The sequence below is a fragment of the Diceros bicornis genome, chromosome 33, assembly GCF_020826845.1.
Source record: "Diceros bicornis minor isolate mBicDic1 chromosome 33, mDicBic1.mat.cur, whole genome shotgun sequence".
NCBI classification, from domain to species: Eukaryota; Metazoa; Chordata; class Mammalia; order Perissodactyla; family Rhinocerotidae; genus Diceros; species Diceros bicornis.
Genome location: NC_080772.1, coordinates 20,986,117 through 21,009,625, shown reverse-complemented (window position 1 = coordinate 21,009,625; position 23,509 = coordinate 20,986,117). Strand labels below are relative to the sequence as shown.

Below are 23,509 nucleotides of genomic sequence, written 5' to 3'. Positions count from 1 at the left end.
GCTTCCTAGAACAGTGTGTGGGCCACCCACTCAGTCCAGTGTACTTAAAATCTTTACTCTTGAAATCACTTTTTCAGTCCCTTAAGTGCTGTTGCGTCCATGAGGTTTCCGTCCTCTTTGCACTGCACACACTCTCATCGGATGATGCTATCTACTGCCTTAATTTCTGTTATGCTCTGTTTGACCATTTTTATGTTGCTGATGCTCAAAGTCTTGGATATGGGCCCAGTCTCTTTAAATTCGACATGTCCCCAGCTGAACTCTGCATCTTCCCCTCATTCCAAATATATTTTACTACCTGGTGTCTAGGCCAGAAATCTGACCATTATCTGTAACACTCCCTACCCATCTTTAATCATCAGCTATTTAAATTCCTCTTCTGTCTATGCACTTCCCTGTCTCTAATGTTGATTACTGTGACAATGTCCTAGCCATTCTCCTGGCCTCCAGTCTTGTCCCTTTACGATCCATTTTCCACACTGAAGCCAAACATTGTCTTTCTAAAATGCAATTCTTACTATTCACCTCCCCAAAACTCTTCCGTGTGTCTCTCTGGCTTTCTGAATGTAATATATCCTATAATAGCCTTTATGGTTTGGCTGTTAATAACTTCTCATCTGCATCACTTGACAGTACTGCACATCTCCTACGTTCCAGCCATACTCAGTTGTTCATTTCACCTGCTACATCACGCTCTTTCCCATCTCTGGATCTTTACACATGCTGTTCTCTCAAAATACTCCTCAGCACCTTTCTCCATTACTATCCCTAATTCCCCTCAACCTCCCCCGATTTCACCTGAATAACCTCCTTCATCCTTTAGATTGCAGGTTAACCAAAGCCCAAGATTCCTTACCTGCAGTGTAGATTAGGTTCCTCATATGTAGTCCCTTAGCCTCCTATACTTCACTCTTAAGCTCTATCGTAAATGAGTGTTTATTTCTCAGCGTTATGCACATACTCGCCACCTCGCTTCATGAATGCAAGGACCATGTCTGTCCCACTACTATTGAGTCCCCAGAATCTAATATGGTATTAGATACACAGTGAGTGTTTGACAAATACTTGTTGAATAAGCAATAGACGAAGCGGGGTGGGGGATTCGACATTCTCAGAGGCTTATGGAGGAGATAACCCCTTTTTCTAAAGAAAGGAGGTAGGACAATAGTCAGCTCATGCAATGTTTTTATTCTCTGTCTCTTAGTATGCCCTGTAGTGACATCACATGAGGATAGTCACTGTCCCTGCCTCTCTCATCCCTGGAGGCTCCACCCAAGGTGAACCTTTTCCTGGCCTTCCAGTTAAAGGAAGAAAAACTCACTGTTTAAGGAAGTATATTATAGGACATATACAGTGCATCTAGTGTCAGATGAAAGATTTAAATTTAACTGGGGAAAACTACCATGAAAATCACAGTGTTCATTCTCTTGGTAGCTGGCACCCCTCTCTTTTGTTTTATGTTTTATCTTTCTGAATAGTTCTTTGTTGTCTCCTTCCTGCCATCTCTTTGGCCTGACCCCTAAACTTAGGTGTTCCTTAGAAAGGCATCCAGAAGCTCTCTTCAGGCAATGTGATCCATTTTTATAGTTTTCATCAACCCATATATATATATATGGGTTATATATATATATATATATATATATATATATATATATATATAATATATATCTCAGAACCGTATCTTCAGCCTTGCATTTGGCCTCAACACATACTGGACATTTCAGATCAAATGTCCTATAGGCAACTCCACCTCAACATAACTACACTGCCGCTATCATCTCCTGCAGCCAATTTTCCCTGTGGTCCCTTGCGTTGTCCTATAGTGACCCCTATGCCAAAGCCATAAACATGGGAGGCACTCTTGACATTACCTTATTATCCCCATCTGTGTGCACATGATCCCACAAGAGCTGACAATTCTAGCCCTCAAATAGGTTTTGATTCTATCTGCTCTTCTACTTCCAGAATGTCCCACTGCAGTTAGATCCTTAACATCTTTTGCCTTAACAAATCTAAATAAACCTTTATTATTATTTTTTTTAACTCCTGAAACGGCTTCCTAGCTGGTTTCACCATTTCCAGGTTTGCCTATTCTTCGTGTCTCTTACTTCTTCCATTTTCCTCACAGCTGCCAGAGCCAGCTAGCTTAACTACCCATCTGACAGTCTCACTCTCCTCTCTGCTGCTGAAAATCCTTAGTAGCTCTCTTCAGCAATGGCTCTCATCCTTGGCTATTCATTAGAATCAAGTAAAAAGATGTTTAATAAATACTTATGACTAGGGTCTGCCTCAAACCAACCGAATCTTAATCCCAGAGAGTAGGGTTTAAGCATCTGTGATTCTGATGAGCAACCAGCGTTGAAGATCACTTGATGGCATGTGTGATTTTTCCTAGCCCAGTCCATGCCCACTTCTCTGCCCCATCAACTGCCATATCATACCATACTCTACACACTCTAGTGATTAATACCGTGCGTGTATTCTCATCCCTGTGCACACTCTGCCCACTCATATTTCTATACTGGGTTCATTCTATTGCTCCCATTAAGACCCTCCTATTTGTTTTTGTTGCTCAATTTCCTCCATCTCATCTTTAGGGACCCAACTGAGTCATTATCTCTTCCATAGAAACTTCTTTGAGTTTCCACCCACCCCACAACTCATCCTCTTCCAAGTTCAGATCCCAGATGGATTCATAACTGCTCCTTTGCGCTCCCATAGTGGCCTAGCTTGTAAATGTCTTCATCATTGCACACTACCACATTTTATTTAAATTATCCCTTCATATGTATGTTTCCTCCACTAGAATGTGATGCTCTTGAGAATAAGGATCTGGCCTCCATGTCCAGAGGCTATCAGCCAAGGACACTCAGAGGCCATGGCATGACTTGGAGTCCAAAGCCATCTGTCTACAGTAGTGATGTTGGAGTAGGGAATCTGAGAAGCATTTCTAGAAGCTCTTTTTGTGTGGGGTTTTCAAGCCCCAACATTACAAGAACTCTAGGGCTATGTTAAAAAACGCGAAAGAGGCAAAATTAGTGATGAGAGCCAAGAGGAGCGCCAACAGATTCAGATTTCATGTGTGACATTTGAAAGAGGAGATAGGAAAGCAACCTGGAGAAATTTCCCGATTCAGGCTCTAGCTGTTTACTGGCTTTGGCCTCTGAAAGTGCTTATAGGAGTTGACAATGAAGAGAGGGTATGTGTCTGTATGTGTGACCTGTTTAGTTGGCATACGAAGATTGTCTCTTTGACCAAACTCTAGCCTGGCTCCTCTAACTGCTCTTCTTGACCAGCCCTCAATCTTGGCCTAGAAAAACTGCAGACTCTGAGTACAAATGATTTCATCCCCCCAAATCCACTCCCTCCTTAGAAGACTTGAACATACACAAACATAGTTTCTAACAGTCAAGGCAGCATCCCTAGGATGACGACTCCAGCCCCCTTAAGTTTCCATCTGGGAAAGTATAAGCCTGCCAAAAGAATTAATTATTTGTTCCAGCCAACACCTGAAGATAGAGCCCTGTCTCCAAGTCTCTGTAGGCGGAGAGAAGTCAAACTTCCATAAGCACCAGTAGGCAAACCCAGGTGAGTTTCACATGAATCAACCCCTCTTCCTGCTCTTTATAAATTTCCATTTTGCTGACTCTTCTCAAGCCCTGGCAATTCCACATCCCTACTCCTTCACTCTCCCTTTAAAACATCCAGTCACCTCTGCAAGAATTGAAGTTGAGTTCAGTTCATGCTGGACCCTCTTCTCTATGGCAATAGTATAATACTGATTAAAATCTATCCTTACCACTTTAATTAGTGTCTGGCTTTGTACGTCTTTGGTAGCATTTTCAGCAATGTACACTCTGATGTCCTGGTGGATCTAATTCCTGAGGTCTATGTGGCACCTAGCAGGGTGACTGTCTCCAGAAGAAGGTGAGTGAACAAGAGTAGGACAAAAACTGACCAAGTGATGGTTGGAGAAAAGTATGGCTCAGATGAAAGCATTAGGGGTGAGATGTTTCAAAGAAAGATTATTCCTAATAGGGAAAACATTTGGATTCTCAGTTGAACATTTTTGAAGATATTCTTCATGGTAAGGATTTTTAAATAGAGGAGTGTTCTGCTCCCATTAACTTACACTCTTGCCTTCCCTCTTTTCTGCTAAAAAATATACTGTTTCTAAGCCTTTAAAGTGTTTCTACCCATAAAAAACAATAACTTTTAGAGCCAGCCCCAGTGGCCTAGTGGTTAAGTTTGGTGGGCTCTGCTTCGGTGGCCCGGGTTCGGTTCCCAGGTGCAGACCTACACCACTCCTTTGTCAGATGTCATGCTGTGGTGGTGGCTCACATATTAAAAGAGGAAGATTGTCAACAGACGTTAGCTCAGGGTGAATCTTCCTCAGCAAAAAACATAAAAAACAGAAAACAAAAACTTTTATGAAAATTAGTCTTCTGAGTTTCTATGCACATGACAATGTTAATGTAAGAAAACTTTTTATATTATTTGATTTAGGAATATGACTTAATTAATACAATCAGAGCTTCTTTGTTTATTCTTTAGCCATGTTCTAGCCTTTAACATTTGTTTCTTTGAGAGTTATACAGGCAGTTTTATAATTTAACCATATGCCTTAAAGGTCCAGAGAGCAAACTTAGATTAAGACAAATAAGATAAAACAGACAGAAGAGATACTCAATAGATTTACTTAGATCCATTCACTTAGCATCAGTTTGCATAACATATTCCAAAGCAAGCATACATCAAATTTAAAATGGATAATCTTAATTGGGTTCAATAATTGGATAAATGGTCAAAAAATTTTCATTGCATATGCTTTGGGGCATGCATTTCACTCCTTACTGATCTGCTTTATTGAATTAACATATCAATTATTTGTTTTGATAGGAACAGGGAAGATAATGGGAGGAAAGAGCAGTGGTGGAGAATATGCCTCTTGCTGCTGCACAAAACACGGATGGCAGGTGATGCTACCAAACAGCTAACTCCTAGAGAGACCTAAATGGCACATCTTGGCACATGTGGGTAAGTATAATGTTTATTAATCTAAAAAATGAGAAAATATTATAAAAATATAAGAAGTAGAAAACCCTTGACAAGTTAAAATACAGAAAAATTTTAAGCAAAGTTATTTGAATCAGGCAATATTTAATGTATCAAAGAGTAATCTTAATAACTAGGTATGAAGTAATCTAAACCCAGACACTAACCATGTCAAAAGGCAGCGGGTGTCCTAACCACCCCGGAAACCTTTGCCAGGATTAGTGTTCTCTGATGACACACTCGGGCACCCCCTGGTTACAAGAGTACTTGTTTATTATTGATATTATAAAAATAACCATTCTCTAAATGATTATACATAGTAAGTAAAATTAGAACTATACATAAAGATTTGAATAATTGCAATTTCTTTAAGGACCACTTGTAGCTTCTTCTGTCTGCTTCACAGACCTGTAGGGGAGAAACAAAACAACAGAAAATGTGCTTAATGATCTGTCTAGATTGCAGCGTATTGAAAAGAAAGATTGGGATTTTAATGCTTTCTTATACTCTGGATGAACTTTTACAATGGCATTGACCTTACAGTACTACCTCTGTTAACCAAATTTTCTGCCAGTATGTCAATTTCTGATATCTATATAGAGCGTTTTTTGTATATATAATAGAAGCGGATGTTCTAAAAATATCTTGGACTGTTAAGACAGATTGGTTTCTCTCCAAATATGGCCAATGAGAAATACTTGCAAGGTATGCACACAATTACTAGTCTAGAAGGAATTATGAAAACTGACTAGAAAACTAGAGGCATAAGGAGGATCAGGCTGCACAAGTCCTCCTTCAGCACTGGGACTGTTTGTCCATACTGCTCCGTTGGAAACATCCCTTTATTTTTTTCCCAGAAGAATATGATTAGGATGGCAAGGGGAAATGTCTATGCTCCCAGAATACTTTGTTTTATGTGTTTTTTTCCGCTTTGTACCTTAGTTATATTTAATATTCCTGACACATCCGCTAGACTATAAACACTTTGAAAGAAGACTATCAATCTACAAATTACTCAAAGGACCTGAAGGAGTACTTTGCACGTGGTATTTGCTCAATAAGTATTTGTCAGCAGGAAGAGAGGAGGAAGAGGAAGGGAGGAAGGGAGAGAGGGAAAAAGGAAGTCTAGTTATTTTTGCATGTATTGTTCCCTTTTCTAGAAGCCTCTACTCATCCCGACCAACCCCAGCTAACTCCTTTGTCTGACTAACTCCTATACTCCTTAGATCTTAGCCTTAAATACCATTTCCTCTGGGCCCTTCGACTGCTAGTCAGGGTAGAATCCTCCTGCTGCATGAACTTACCTCACCCTAATGCTTATATAACAAAAATCTGCAGCATTTTGTGTAAATAACCTTCAGTGTGTGACTTCATCACTTAAAAAGCTCGTGTCACCTACGCTAGGGACATGTTATTTTCTGGCGTAGTTCCTGACTCATTGTAGGCCTTTATTAAACATGAATCACATGAATGACCTATTCATTTAGATCTCTTGAGTTCAAGGGCGGTATGTTTGTATGCCATACAAAGAACACATGAAGGAACAAAGAAGAGAACCACATGATCTTTGTGTTCCTACAATGGTAGAGTTATTATGTGGAAGAGACATACAATTTTTTGTCTGTGATACAAAAGGACAGAACCAGAAAGAAGGCAGCTACGAGGATTCAGATTTTGGAGCAAAATGAGAGTAATTTCTTTTAAAGTAGGTTTTAAACATTTTTTACAAGTTAAGCAATACATGTTTGTTTGTGTCACTATGCTGTAGATGACATCCCCATGACTTATTTATTTTATAACTGGAAATTTGTACATTTTTGACCACCTTCACTCATTTTGCCTACCCCCTGCCTCTCGCAACCACCAATCTGTTCTCTGTATCTATGAGCTTGTTTTTTGTTTTTTAGATTCCACATATAAAGGGCTGGCCCCGTGGCTTAGTGGTTAAGTGTGCGCGGCTTAGCGGTTAAGTGCACTACTGGCAGCCTGGGGCTTGGATCCCGGGCGCACATCGATGCACCGCTTCTCCGGCCATGCTGAGGCAGCGTCCCACATAGAGCAACTAGAAGGATGTGCAACTATGACATACAACTATCTACTGGGGCTTTGGGGAGAAAAAAGGGAAAAAAAAAAAAAAAGGAGGAAGATTGGCAATAGATGTGAGCTCAAGGCCAGTCTTCCTCAGCAAAAAGAGGAGGATTGGCATGGATGTTAGCTCAGCGCTGATCTTCCTCACAAAAAAAAAAAAAAAAGATTCCACATATAAGTGAGATCATATGTTACTTGTCTTTCTCTGTCTGACTTATTTCACTTAGAATAATGTCCACAAGATCCGTCCATGTTATCACAATTGACAAGATTTCATTCTTTTTTATGGCTGAATAATATTCCACAGTATATATACCACATTTTCTTTATCCATTCATCCATCAATGGACACTTACATTGTTTCTATATCTTGGCTATTGTAAATAATGTTGCAATAAACATGGGGGTGCATTTACCTTTTTGATATATTTTTGTTGGTAACTGTCCAGACACTATTCTGCAGATATAAATATATGATTGTGTACGTGTCTATGCATTATGTATAACAAAAAAATGAATTATATTTAATATAGTGTCTTGTGACTCACTTTTTTTAATAACAATGTGGTAAAAAATGTTTCCACATCAGAATATTTATAGATATCTATAGCTAGATGGAGCCATTTAATATTGATATAAATATATGTATATACCCAGTTAATATATATATATCATCATTCATAATAGACGTAGAGTATTCCATTATGTAGACTGTTATAATTTTTTTAATCAATCCTCTTTTGTTGGTAATTAGGTTGTTTACATTTTTTATGTTTTCCATGTTTTATTATAAAACTGTTTCCATGTTTTATTACAAAACGTGTGCAATGAATGTAATAATATTCTGATAACTACACAGTGGTGCGTTGCAGAAATTATTTCTTTAGGCGCTTTCTTAATATAGAATTATTAGGTCAATGAGCAATTAGAGCAGAACAACGTTGAATGAGCAGCCACAGGAGGTAGTATACTTCCCACTACTCAAGGTGTTCACGTAGAGGCTGGATGACCATTTGGTAGGGGTATTGCGGAGAAGAGACCAGCATTAGATTGGAAGAGAAGTAGATGGTTCTAAAATTCTTTCCAATTTTGATATTCTGTGATTCTATGAGTGCTAAGGACAAACTCAACCCTTTGCTTCTCTCTGTGACATACTTGAGAGAAGATATCGTGAATTGTTTATCTTTATATATCCAGTTCACAGAGTAGCCTCATGTCCATGGATGTGAAATTGTTCTGAGATGCTGTATCTCCAAAACAATTTTCATGGTGTCATAGAGTCCATGGTCTGCACAGTGGGGGAATATATTTTCATCTCACATAATGTAAAAGTGATTTTCCTGCCAAGGAGAAGGGATTTAAAATCCTATCCCACTTCCTCAGCATAGGAGAATACAGACTCAATAAGGAGCCTGAGATCCACAGAACATCACAAACAGAAAAAGGAAACATTATGCACAGTACTTAGAGGGAAATCTTGCTCTCTTGTAGGTCATGAGGACTATGTATTAAAAAGAAAAATCTGAGCTCTGCGCAGTTGTAGATAGTACCCATAATTACCCGACATTGACATCAAGTGCCCTGAGCAAACATACCAGAGTAGACCAGTGCAGGACAAGAGGAGCACGGAACACAGAGAAGAAGATCAGCAGAACCTGCGCAATGAAAGAAAAAGAGATGATACGCTGGACTGGGAAAAAAATATCTATTAAACATAATTTCCTAGAGGTGTAACCAATTTCTAGTGAAGATTAACTGAGATTAACATCAAAACTCCATTTATAGTATATAGTGAGCTGCAAGTACATATAAATTCATTGTTTAATTTATACTGTGTATATTCTCATTCCATAACTCAGTCACTTGCAATTTAAACTTTTGCTGATTTTTAGATAAAATCTAGGGCAAAATGCCCCCCCAAATAGTGTTATGAATATATATGTGGACTGCAGGAAGATCCCATATAAATCACATTCATAATTCTTATGTCCAGCACGGGTTAGGCAGAAAAGTAATGCTCTACAGACTGCTAGCCTAACACAGCTTATTTAGGATTGGATATATAGATGTCACAGTATTGTGATGCTATAACATTTGCAACTTAATGTCATCACAGTCATTATGAGCTTTACATGAAGTAGTGCATATACATACATATATACTATATTTATAATTCTGGCACCTAACATCATATGCTAAATGTAATTCCTCTGAATGCATCCCTGACGCAGAAGAACAGTGCTTAGTGGGACAAAGGGACATGAGCATTCTAGTTTAAAAGAGTGGGGATATAAAACAGAGGATAAAAGCTGATGAAATAAAGGAATCAAGGGAGATAAGCAATTCCGCATTTCTTGAAGAGAAAGGAAATAGTTTAAGTCCAGGCTTTCCAAAGCAGACCTTGGAATTCTAGTCCTGCAAGGTCTTAATACAGATGGTCTACTAACAAACGGTTCTTTGGGCAAAGAACATTCCATATCTGCTTTTTGGAGGATCAAAATACACAATAGCATATTAAAGGCTCTTAGAAATCCTACAATAAAGAAAACTATTTAACCCGACATTTATCAAAGTTATTTGATAATAAATCTCATATAACTTACTTTTTAAAGTTCTATAGAGATCCATTGGTAAGTACTGCTTCAACTAGTATGAATAAAGCATATCAATGCAATTGGTGCTTCATATAATTCGGCAGCAAAATAGAAAAACACGGGTTTTGTACGCAGATATATGTGAGTTCAAACTTGAGCTCCACCTCTTTCTATATATGTGACCGTGAGCAAGTCAGCATCGCTCAGCATCCCCCACAGAGGATGGTTACAAGGGAAATACCTTTGGAAGTATCATTAAGTAGTGGGCATTTGACAGATATACGGTGTTCAAATTTAGATGAATAAGGACTACAAAGAGCATTTGGATTAAAGGTGGTGATTGTATATGGAAAGTGGATGCTGAATAAAGCTGGAGAACTTAGTATTTTTTAGAAATCTTACACGTGGAGGGGTTTTGAATAAGATAATGATGCATTCACGTTTGAGTGTTCTTTACGACCCAAAGATATTAAAGATGCTGGCAAGAGAGCAGTTGAATTAATGGTCTATATTACTGGTTATATTTTAAGTGTATATCAGAACCACCTGGAGGGCTTTTCAAGACACAGATTGCTGGGCTCCACTGTTAGAGTTTCTTACTTAGTGGATGTAAAGTGGGGCCCAAGGAAATTGCATTTCTTACAAGCTCCCAAGAGACACTGATGCTGATGCTGCTGGTTTGTGGAGCACACTTGGATATCACTGTTCTACGTGGCATGGGCTTCAGAGTGGAGGATGAAGCCAGCTGCGGTCTGACATACTTGAAGAAAAAGGAGTAGTGAAGTATCTGGGTACCAAAATAAGCCTGAAGTGTAGGTTTAGTAGGATATAGAGAATCTTAAGGGGAGGAGGTTTGGTACAGAGAGTAGATTTTAGAACTGGATGCTATTTCACATTTGACAAGAAAAAAAAGTTACATTGCCTTAGAAGATCACTAGTTTTGAGAGGACCAAGGGTATATAAAGGTAGGACACTGGATAAGTCACTGAAGTCAGAGTTAAAATTTCTTAATCATAAGAGTTGTGGAGGAGAGGAAAACAATGAACCAAATGTAAGCACCCTCTCATGAAAGAACAGAAGTGATTGGCAAGATATAGTGACAAGGAAAGAAAGAGGACAGCGGGACAAATGGCATGAACCTAAAAAGAAGAACTTCGGGTAGAATGTTAATGCTATCTCACGGCACTTGACACATGGCAATGGAAAGAAGGAGCAACTTCCCCCAGTGAACGCTGAAAAAGAAAGGGTGTCTTCTAGGAACCATTTCAAATAAGGGAGAAAAGGCATAGAGAGTGTTCTTTGAATAGCGTTGAAGGACAATCAGTTTGCAAATCATATTCCAGTTCCAAAGGCACAGTGGAAAGATCTGGGAAATATATCAATAGTAATTAAGAATACAAATAGGTGAGATTTCAGTCTGATAGGGACAGTGGGGCAAGGCAGAGTGGCCAAGGAGAACAAAAATAAAAGACAGAATTAACTAATCTCAAGTTCCTGAACTGAACTTTGGCATAACGTTGTTCTTGTGTGGCAACTGACTTATGTGTCCAGCCTTGCACAGCTTCCCTCTGTGAAGCAGGACCACTTATATTAGAGAGAGCCCATCGTCTCCCATACTTGAGGGAATGTAAGAAATGAAGCAGCTTTGGTGGGGGAAAGAGCAAGCAAGCGAGAGAGTAGCCATAAAGTCTAGAAATAAAGATAATATTTTTGTTTACAGATTGGAACGCTCTTCTTTTATTCTTGAATTCTATAGGTACAGGTTTATCCAGTGGAAATAGCAACACAAATCACCTGAGGCAATGCATCACAAATGCATGTATAGACATTGACGTAAATGCTATGTAAATGCACCGTGTTCATTGCAACTCTGATTGAGCTATCGTTACTACAGAGGAACCACAGATTGAACATATGAAATGTCATTGAGCATATTATGTTTTGCTGTGCATACCAATAAACCATTTATTACATACATTTGTCTATATTTCTAGACGTTGTGGCCTCCTTGAATAATCAGAAGATGGAGACTCAGATTTGGCCACTTCTGAGTGATCTTCAAAAGTTAATTAATTTGAACTAAATTTATTCATTTGTTCATTCATTCAATTTGTTCAGTAAATATTTATTAAGTAAATGAACAGTACATGTATAAATATTTATTAAATAAATATATGTTGAACACTTATAATATAAAATAGGACTAAATAAGACTGAATTTTCCTTAATAGGTTAATTTTTGGAATTAAATATGTGGAAGCAATTTATAAATTATAAAGCCTTGTGTCATTATTAGAAACTTTCTGAAAATTATTTAAAATAATTTCAAATGTTAACAAATTATCATCCTTTGTGTCCTAATATGAAGGAGAAATTTATGTTTAAGAATATACAGAAAAGCTATGTTTTGGGTCTGAAAAATGTTTAATTATACTAAAGTTGATATACAGTTTTGGGATATTTAGTCAACATTTCAAAACAAGTCATTTTGAAGAAATTTTGGCAGCATGCTTTGAACAGTTCTATTTTTAACAGCTTACTAAGGGATTGAAAACATGCTTAATGTAATTACTAAATCTTATTTATTTTATTCTGTCAAAATTTTAATTTTTATGTTTATCATATATGCCTCCCTTAATTTTCTGGATGACTCTGCCTGTAGATAATAATTTGGAGCACAGTGTAAATATAACTAAATCAAGTTGAAGTTTATATTAAAAGCAGATTTCCTACCCAAATGTATTACTGTTTGTTTCTTTATATGTCACTTTTCCTTATTTTCAAGTTTTGTAGTGTTTTCTTTATGATACAAACTCTTTCAGAACTCAGTGAAATAATTCCTCTTTTGATACTATCTATACACACGTTCCTTCCCCCTTCCTCCTTTTTTTAGCTTCTAGAGATGGAATGATGGTTCAGAGTAGAACATATGGCCTCAGATTAAGTTAGAATGTAAATTGCACTTTTAATTGGGTATCCTTGGGAAAGGATCTTTAACAAATTTGAGTTTGTAAAATCAGAGTAATATCACTCACACATTAAGTTGTCACAGGGGTTAAAGGAGATACTACATAGCACAAAACAACAGAAATTTAATAAATGTTAGTCCTCTTCCATTTCCTCCTCTTTTAGAGATGCATGTGTTTCTGTAAAAGCCTTAAAATGTCAATTACTCATAGTAGACTTTAAAGAGAAATGGAATACTATAATTCTAAATAGACCCCCCCCCGATAGACTTTGTAGTCCTATTTTATGTTAGGCTATGTGACAGGTTTCCCAATTTACTATTAAATTATACATCTATTAGAATATATGCTAATTCTCTCAGTGGAAAAGGTTTATTAGTCCACATTTTTGAAGTTCTGTGCTTAGAACTCATATTCTATATTCATATACCCTCTTTATTATGCCTACACAAACAGTTTCTTCAGCCATGATGTCTATCTAAGGCTAGGATTTCTTGCCATATCCTAATAACAAATATTACACCACCTCCTAAAAAACTGTGCCAGTCAACTTTTAGTCTAGCTCAGACAATGGAAATATAGTGTCTTCTCGAGGTAATAGTTTGTTCATTGATTTTATTCTTTAGTTTGAGAAAAGTAAGCACTTAAGTCTGAAGTAGGAGAAAAAAGAATGAAAGAATAAAGTAGGTTGGGATCAATGATAGCATGGCTGCAGGTACCCAATTAGTAGATATGAGATGAACTCTTACAGCCTGGGAGAATATATAAGAGCATTGCATAAGACGATCATATCACCCGTGAACCCACCCAAGGGAGAGGTCACTCTTTTTGCCCCAAATTGGGAGTATAAAATCCTTCTCTCCTCTCCAGTGCTAAGGCATATTAGAGGCAGCAGGGTGAATGAAAAAGACATTGAATAATTAAGAAAAACAGAAAAATGAGCTATAGCTTCATAAATGAAAATATGAGTAAGTAAAAGGCAGAAAGTATTTGGCAGAGAACCTGGAAAGAGAGCCTTCCCCTTCACCCCCAGGTGGTTAATGTATCTCTGATAGTTAAAATTTGAGAATTGAGCAACTGCAGATGAACCTGAGTGGAAGTTCTTTCTTTGCAGTTTACTAGCCTGGGGACCACTGGGAAGAAGCAGCACTTTAGACGAATCTCCTGACTCCTAGTTTTTTCCTACCCCATCATAGCATCTAGAAAAAGAAAATTAGCCTCTCATTGAGATAATTAAATGATGCATGTGTAGTCTCACAATAAAAAGTGAGTCCATTAGTAAATTGCAGTGAGAAACTAGCATGGGTCTGGGAACAAATTCCTTGTGGGAGTAAGAAAACAATGCCATTGATGATAACATCAGTAAAGGTATATAGAAACCTAATAATAAGTGAGAAACAGAAGACTTTGTGGCATAGAAGATAAATTAATATTGTCATTAATTTTTTTGCATAAATAGAAACCATTTTATATGATATATGCTTAACCTAAAAGTAAAAACTTAAGAGTTAATTAATATTTATCAAGCACATACTACGTGTCTGGCACTATGTTTGGCATAAATTAAAGGAATGAAAAAGTAAATCTTTTCTTACTCTAAACAAAATGCAATAATATGAAAATGTGCTGATTTTGCCCAAATTTATTGAAATACATTGGAGTGAGAAATTTACCAGTAATTATTGGGTAAATTATTCAGATAAAGCATCCCACTAAAAACACACACAATAGCTGGATAAAATATTTTTTAAAACCTGTGTGAAGACATCAGAGACCTATCAAAACAATAAGGTATTAAATGGCCAATATCCAGGAGAATAAGGAAATAAACAAAAATGAGCAAGGAATTTGGGGACATGCTTTCTCTAAAGGTACCTACCAGTTACATAAAAAACTCCTGAGAGGCTGACAACCTGAAGACAGATTGCCAAAGATTCTAGGCTGGCAGGACAAAAATTGGAACTCCAGTCTTCCTGAGGAAGGTGACCCAAATAAATTCCCTAGGTTTTGGGTTGCTGCTCTGAAGAGCCACATTATAGTAGTAAGGGCAAAATGAAAATATACCAGCCCTCTCAATGAATAAAGGCTAACGTAAAATCTTCTCATTATTTTTGGTGCATTCAAATAATCTAGGATTGCTACTACACCAGTACTTCTTCCAGAAGCAAAGTAAAATCCTCTCTGGAAGAAGTTAACATCATCCTAGGCCTCAAATTATCTTTGCAATTTATCATATACAATTTTAACACTTAATTGAAAATAAGCAGACATAAATGGTGACAAGACCATGTGATCAAAAGCCAAGAAAAAACAACAGAGAATAGAAACAGACCCACAAGGAGTCAGATGATGGACTTATCAAACACGGATTTTAAAATAACTATGCTTAATAAGAAAGTGAAAGGCAATCTTTAGAATTTTTGGAAAGAACTAGAAACTAAAAAATGAACCAATGAAAATGCTAGAATAAAAAAATAAAATAACTGAAATCTTGAAGTTAGTATGTGTGTTAAACAGCAGATTTGGTAGCATTAGAGACAGAAATAATAAACTTGAACATAGATCAGAATAAAATATCCAGAGTGATGCACAGAGACAGATGGAAAATGGAGGTGGGGCACATTTTGCGTACAGTTAGAGTGTCCAACATATGTTAATTGGTGGCTGTGGTAATTTGAAAACATAATGTCCAAACTCTTTTTTTACACTTTTCCCATCACTTGGTAGAACCATATCCATTGACCTTGAATCTATAATCTGTGACTGCTTAGCCAACAAAAATGGCAGAACTGGTGCGAGTTTTCAGACTCAGGTCTTAAGCAACAGAGAACTTCCACTTGTCCTTTGAGAAACTCACTTTTATAAGTCAGATACGATAATGTGAGAAAGCCCAAATATTCCATGGAGAGATGCATGAGGAAAGGTCTACCTGGAGAAAAATCCAGGTCGTTGACCTTCAGCCCTGAATGACCTCTTGGCCAACAGCAACCACCAACATGCTAGTCAAGTGAGTTAGCCATCTTGGAAGTGTGTCCTCCAATCCCAGTCAAACCACTCTAGCTGATGCTTCATGGAAAAGATATGAGCCTTCTTTGTTGAGCCCTGTCCAAGCTGCAGTATGTAAACTAAAAAAAGTGATCATTGTTTTAAGCCACTAAGGTTTTGGGTGATTTGTTATGCAGCAATAGCTGACTAGAAAATAAGCCAATAAAGACTTGAAAGAGAGAGAAAGAATATGGCACAATCCAAACATGCCAAAGATATAAAGGCTATAGATTTAGAAGCATTCTCACCATCCAAGTTTAATACAAAGAACCCAAGGTTAGGCTGAGAATAGCCACATCTAGATATATCATGGTAAATCTGCAAAAATAAAAGACAATGTGAAAATCTTGAAAACGTTTGAAGAAGTAACAATAAACTGACAGGTCACTTCTCAACATGGTGGAATGATACCTTCAAAGAGCTGAAAGAAAGAAAAACTGTCTTGATTTTTATACTTAGTGAAAATATTCTTCAAGAATAAAGGAGAAATGAAGAAATTTCAAACAAAGTTAATTCATCACCAGCAATCACAAACTAAAATAAATATTTATTGGTGTTCTTTGGGCTGAAAAAAGGTGATCCAAGATGCAATCTCAGAGAGGTAGGAAGAAATGAATAGCAACAAATAGTAAAACTCTGGGAAAATGTAAATGGATATTGGCAATATATGACAACAATAATAAAACCTTGTGGTGTTTAAAATATATAGGAAATTTAAATACATGGCAGTACTAGTGATCAAGTGGGGATGGAATTCTAAGTAGGAGAAAAGGATCACTTAACGTGAAACTTTAATAAGTAGATACATGTTGCAATCTCAAGAACAATCATTGAAAGAATATTAAGAGAGTATGTAAACTTCAAGCTAACAGAGAATAAATGAGCAATAAAAAAATCCAAATGAAGGCGAGAACAAGAGAAACGGGAACATAACACAGTGGGAAAATTGAAGTATAAAGTAAGATAGTATATTCAAACCTAACTTTAACAATAATTATATTACATATAAAATGACTAAATGAGTTAAATAAAAAGGATTGTTAAAATTGATTTTGATAAAATCCATAACCTAACTATACATTGTTTTGAAGAGACTTATCTGATACATGTCAATGCAGAAAGTTTGAAAAGTTAGAGAATAGAAAAACATATACCACACAAACACTAACCAAAAAAAAAAGCCAACATAGCAATATTAATACTATATAATATAACTTTAAGGCAAAATAAATTGATAGGGAAAAGGAGGAATATTTCCTAATGATAAAAGGTTCACTTCACCAGGAAGATACAATTCACAATTTGTATACATCTAATAGCATCAAAATTTATGAAGCAAGAATTAACATAAATAAGAGAAATAGTCAAATCCATAATCACAGTAGGAAGTTTTAGGAACACAGTAGGAAGCTGATAGAACAACACCAGAAAAAATAATAATAATAATTCAGGAAGGATATGGAACATTTGAACAACACAATCAACCAACTCTACCTAATGAACACATAAAGAAAGTTCATCCAAAACCCACAAAATACACGTTACTCATCTTTTTCAAGCACTTTGTGCTTCTAAATATTTGTTCAAAACTGGCTATCCACGGGGTCATTAAATAAGTCTCAACACACTTCAAATGATTTAAACCATCCATAAGGAGCTTATTCTTTGACCAAATGAATGCAGGATGAAAACAAATAAAGCTGGACTTAGAGGAAACATTTAAACCTTAAAACCATATATCAGAAAAGAAGAAAAGCTAACAATCAGTGAAGCGAGCATACGTCTTTTCCACGTATCTTCTACCTTCCTGCCGCCTATACTCTTTGGGTTCATTACCCAGTTCTTTGTCCCAGGAAGGTGAGGTTCATGACACATAGCAACAGAGCTCCAAAGTCCTCTACTTATATTTAGGTTTTGCCAATAAAAACCTTCAGCTAAGACTGGAGGAATGGAAGAGAATAAATTCGGAGTATTTATTCTGCTTGCTTCCTCCCCTCGTCTTAATGTGGTTTTGTTCTTCAACTGAAAGCTGTTGTTCTTCATGAGGCAGCCTACTCTCCGTGGCCTTTTCTCCCTCCCTTGGGTTTTGGTAATTGCTTTCCCATATTGTCCCTTCAGGCATGTCTTTTCAGCTGCTATTGGCTTTAAAGTACTCCATTATTCTTTGCGATCCCTTTCACTTACATCTTTGTAAATAGACCCTTTGTAAACCCTCCTTGAATTATTCTAAATAAACTATTTGTTTTTTGTTAGGATACTGATGAATAGACACCTAAAATATAAGAAGAAAAAGAACAGAAGATAAATCTCAGAAGAAGTAGAAAGAAATAAAATATATAAATAATAAATCAATAAAACAGGAAACATACAATGTAAGGGATCAACAAGGCAAAAGTTGGTTTATTTGAAAGACCAATAAAATTAGTAAACTTCTGAATGAGCTAAAAAGAGAGAAGGCACAAATAATCAATATCTAGAGTAAAAAAGAGACATCTCTATAGAACTTGAACTAAGCTTTTTAAAGCTATAAGAGCATATTATAAACACTTTATGACAACGCATTTGAAAATGCAAATAAATGAGCGAATCCCTGGAAAAATACAACTTGGCAAAACTGACACAAGAGGAAATAGGGAATCTGAGTAGTCATGTAACTATTAAAGAAGTTAAATCCATAATTAAAAATCTTCACATGAAGACATATTCAAGCCTATGTAACTCCATCACTGAATTCTTCCAAACATTTAAGAAACAATTCAGTGTTATGCAAACGTTTCCAGAGAATCCATGAGGAAACATTCCACAACCCATTTTATGAGGCTATCCAATCTTGATTTCAATAAATAACAAGAATTACAAGAAAGTAAAACTTTTTTGCCAAATAAGCCAATGGACTTATGAACATAGACATAAAAATCCTACAGAAATTTTTACCAACATCCCTACTAAGTCGAGTTTATTGTAGAATGCAATACCCCATTAACTTTTGAAAATTAATCCACGGATTTAACCACACTAAGATAATAAATGAGAAAAATGATATAAAAAATGGATTAAAACATTTGATAAATTTTGGCATCTATCATGATAAAAAAACTCAATGGATTTAGAATGCAAGAAAATTTTCTTACTCTAAAAAATGTATACATAGAAAAAAACCTATAGCAAATATCATACTTAATGGTGCAATGTTGAAAGCTTTCCTTTTTAGATCAGGAATGAGACCAAAATTTCCACCATAACTAGGATATTCTAAACCTTAGTGTTTAAAATGCATTAATATGTTGTTACATATTCAGAAAAGCAAGGCAATGATAACCTATAAGATAATGGCAATCTTTTTGCAGATAATGATGAGTGAACAAGAGAGGAGATTCTAGGGCTATTTCTTAAACTGGATGGTGGTTTATGGGTGTTTACTTTGTCATTTTTTTACTAAATTATACATTTATTTTTTGTAATGTTCTGCACATGTATTATATTTCACAATTTTAAAAAATAGTGCTGAAAATGTTCTTTATTTTGTTTACAATAATGTTTTTGTGTCCCTTGAGAAAATGTATTAAAAACATTTCTATGTAGAGAACTCTGTTTTGGTAGTTCATGAAAGGTTCATTTGTTAGAGCTGGCAATTGTTTTCTTGAAAATCATCAATAACATCCTCAATGTATCTGTAGGTGGTACTGAACCTAGTTTCAGAAATAATTGCAATCTAACAAAAACATCTTCTTTGACTCCTTTGCAAATCAATCAAATATCCTCAGTTTTGTTAAAGCATTTTCTCATTTAAATTCCTGTGTATTGAAACTTCACAATTAAGCACCAAATTTTCCATCCTCAAACTTTTGCAGTTGTTTCATACATGTTCATCTTTTTCCCTCAGTTAAAATAAAACGACCTTGAGAACAGAGACTGGATCTTACTTCTGTACTTTTTATAGTATTTTGGCTAGAGATTTAATACCTAAGTACTAAATAATATGTTTTTATAAATCAAGTCAGATGCAAGAATTTGAGAAATATCCTTTAAGAAATATAATACTATTTTCATCAACCAATATATTAAAGCTAAAATTACCCCTTCATTAATTGCACATAGAATTTAAGAAAAAAATTGGGTTGATATTTGGTAATTTGTCTAATAAATTTTAAAAATATCTCTCATGAATATCTACAAAGATGAATGCTCAAAGAAATTCTTCACAGTATCATTTAGAATAACAAAAAAATTTGATATAAATGTACGTTCAACCATAGAGGAGTGATTAAATAAATTACTGTACATCCAGATAATGAAGTATTATGGATTTATTTTAAAAATCATAAATATTACATACATATTATAAATATTGGACAATGGAAATATTTGGACAAGTGAAAAAGATTTAAAATATAATGTTAAAGTCATATTACAAAACTGTATATAGGATGCATTTCATCATATATTATTGTGTAGATGATCTTAGGTGTGTAAGTGTGTGTACACATGGCTGTATAGGAGAGACAGTGCACAAGACAAATATTTTTTTTAATTTTGGGGGAAAAAAATCACCAAAATAATAACAGAAAACATTTTTGAGTGGTAATAATATGAGTTATTTTTGTTTTATTATTTTTCCAATTTTTTAAAACATTCTCCCTCCAAACCAAAGCATCACATCCCCTCTTTCTATTAGATAGATTCAAGTTGAGTATTAAGTAAATGCCATCAGACAAGACTAAATTGCGCTAAGGTCTGAATATGAATTTTTGTGGACTTAATCCTAGCAACACTATAGATTGTATCTGTGAAAGCGGTTGCTGGTTAACAGAAAGGATTTAGGAACTGGTAACATTTGAGGCAGAAAGACAATGTGACTAGAAAAAAATGCGGATACGTTGAGGGAAATAGTTTTGGCTAACAAGGAAGTCCTATGACCCTGTCAGAGAGCAGAGACAGTAACCTTAAATTCTGACCAGGGCAGGAATGGAACGTAAATCAGTGAAGCAGGCTAGGTGGGAGGCATTAGGAAGCAGTAACGGCTGTGGCAAACCGGACGGGAAGTTCATCATCTAATGCTGCCACGCAGCTCAGGCTGACTGCTGCTACAAGGCAATACCAGCCTAGTATTGCCAGATCTTTTGTTTTTCAAAGAGAAGAGTATCTGGACTTTTCACTTGATACCTCCTAACTTTTAAATGTTAGCTGAAGTTTATTTTTATGTTAAAATATTGTCCTAGCCAAATAAAGCATGTCTGTGGGTAAATCCAGCCCATAGGCTATTAGTTCAAAGTCTCTTGCCTTTAAATATTACTACATGGGGATAAACAATCACTTTGTGTTTATGTGTCCTTTGACAACATAGCCTTAGATATGAAGTGGAACCCAGATACAGGTTTCAACAAAAGCAGTAAGTCATTCCAAAACAGCACAGTTTTTTCAAGAGTTACACCTAAGATCAAGAAGAAAATCTAAACCAGGAGAGAAAAATGTATAAACACTGCCTCCTGGTCAATAAATTCCCCTAATATTCCTCCTCTGGATATACGTTTGTTTTTCAGCTAAAGAAGCCCAATCTGAACTCTCTTCTGGGTCCGGAACATGAACACTGAACCAAAAAGAAAGCCAGGCAGAGTAGAAAAGCGGAATGTGCTAACGTCTGCAGAAATTTTCTTTGTTCCTGATCTCTGATCAATTAACTAACCTAACAGGTGTGAAATGTCACTGTCACCCCTTTGGGCTTCCGTTTCCTCGCTTATAAAATTAAGAGCTTGGATGGCTGATATTCAAGATGTTTTCCATCTTTGAAATTTTATGTCTATAAGACTACCTACACAGTGAGAAAACAGTTACCCACATAAAATTTGTAATCCCTTTATAGGAAACGGTCATGTATGCTTTCTTTACTTTATTTTTTAATATAAATTGTATGTACTTAAAGTGTAGAACATGATGATTTGATACATGTATACAGAGTGAAATGATTACTATAGTCAAGCTAATTAACGTTATCTCCTTACAGTTACCTTCTTTTTGTACTGAGAGCACCAGAAATCAATCTTCGCAAATTTCTAGTATTCAACATGGTATTATTCCTCCTACATAACAGCCACTATGCACCCTTTGACAAATACCTCCCTATTTCCCCCACCTTCCTGCCCCTGGTAATCACCATTTTACTCTTTGCCTCTATGTATTTGACCATTTTAGAGTCCACATACAAGTGAGATCAAGCAGTTTTTTTCTTTCTGTCTAGCTTATTTCACTTAGCATAATGTCCTCCAGGTTCATCTATGTTGTTGCAAACGTCATCACCTCCTTTTTTAAGGCTGATTAATATTCCATTGTATATATACACCTTTATCCTTTCATCTATCAACAGACACTTAGATTGTTCCATATGCTGGCTATTGAGAATACTTCTGCAGTGAATATGGGAGCATAGATATCCTTCAAGATACTGACTTCATTTTCTTTGGGTACATACCCAGAAGAGAAATTGCTGGATCATATGATAGTTCTATTTTTAGTTTTTTCAGAACCATCCATACTGTTTTTCATAATGGCTATACCTATTTACATTCCCACCAACAATGTACAAAGCTTCTTTTTTATCCATATCCTCACCAACACTTATCTTTTATCTTTTTGATAATAGTATCCTAAAAGGTGTGAAGTGATATCTCATTGTGTCTTTGATTGCATTTCCCTGATGATTAGTGATGTGAAGCACCTTTTCATGTACTTGTCGACCATTTGCATTTCTTCTTTGGAAAAATATCTATTGCCCATTTCAATTGGGTTATTTGGGGAATTTTGCTACTGAGTTGTATGAATTCCTTATATATTTTGTATATTAATCCCTTATCAGCTATATGGTTTAATAAAAACTCTCAATAAAATAGGTATAAAGAAAACTTCCTCAACATAATTATGGCCATTTATAGAAATCTCACAGATAACACCACAATCAATGAAGAAAAACTGAAAGCTCTTCCTCTAAGATCCAGCATAAGGCAAGGATGCCCACTCTCACCACTTCTACTCAACATAGTACAGGAAGTACTACCCAGAACAATCAGAGAAGAAAAAGAAATAAAAGGCATCTAAGTCAGAGAGGAAAAAGTAAAATTATCACTGTTTGTAGACAATATGATCCTATATGTAGAAAACCTAAAGACTTCACACGTACAAAAAAACCTGTTAGAACTAATAAACAAATTCAGTAAAGTTGCGGGGTACAAAAGCAACATACAAAAATCAGTTGCATTTCTTTACAACAGCAATGATCTATCTGAAAAGGAAATCAAGAAAACACTTCCACTTACAATAGCCTCAAAAGAATAAAATACTTAGGAATAAATTTAACCAAGGAGGTGAAAGATCTGTACATTGAAAACTATAAAACAGTGGTGAAAGGAATTGAAGAAGACATAAGTAAATGGAAAGATATCCCATGCTCATCGATTGAAAGAATTAATATTGCTAAAATGTCCATAAAAAGCAATATACAGATTCAATGAAATCCCTATCAAAATTCTAAGGGCATTTTTCGCAGAAATAGAAAACAATTCTAAAATTCTTACAGACCCAGAAAAGATTCTAAATAGCCAAAGCAATCTTGAGAAAGATAAAACAAGTTGAAGGCATCACACTTTCTGATTTCAAATTATATTACAAACCTGTAGTAATCAAAACAATATGGTACAGACATAAAAATAGACACATAGGGGCCAGCCCAGTGGCATAGTGGTTAAGTTCACGTGCTCTGCTTTGGTGGCC

The 23,509-nt window shown here is 35.8% G+C and overlaps 1 protein-coding gene across 1 annotated transcript in view; it reads right to left on the bottom strand.

Annotated features, from left to right (window-relative positions):
* Positions 1-4,709: 4,709 nt before the first annotated feature.
* The window catches only part of C33H8orf34 (chromosome 33 C8orf34 homolog), a 396,656-nt gene continuing 377,856 nt past the window's right edge, over positions 4,710-23,509 (bottom strand). Inside the window, exons 13-14 of the mRNA XM_058528830.1 lie at positions 8,739-8,798; positions 4,710-5,463 (exon numbers count right to left, since the gene is read on the bottom strand). Of these exons, the coding sequence (XP_058384813.1) occupies positions 5,456-5,463; positions 8,739-8,798 (68 nt within the window). The 3' untranslated portion in view covers positions 4,710-5,455. The remainder of the gene's footprint in view (positions 5,464-8,738; positions 8,799-23,509) is intronic.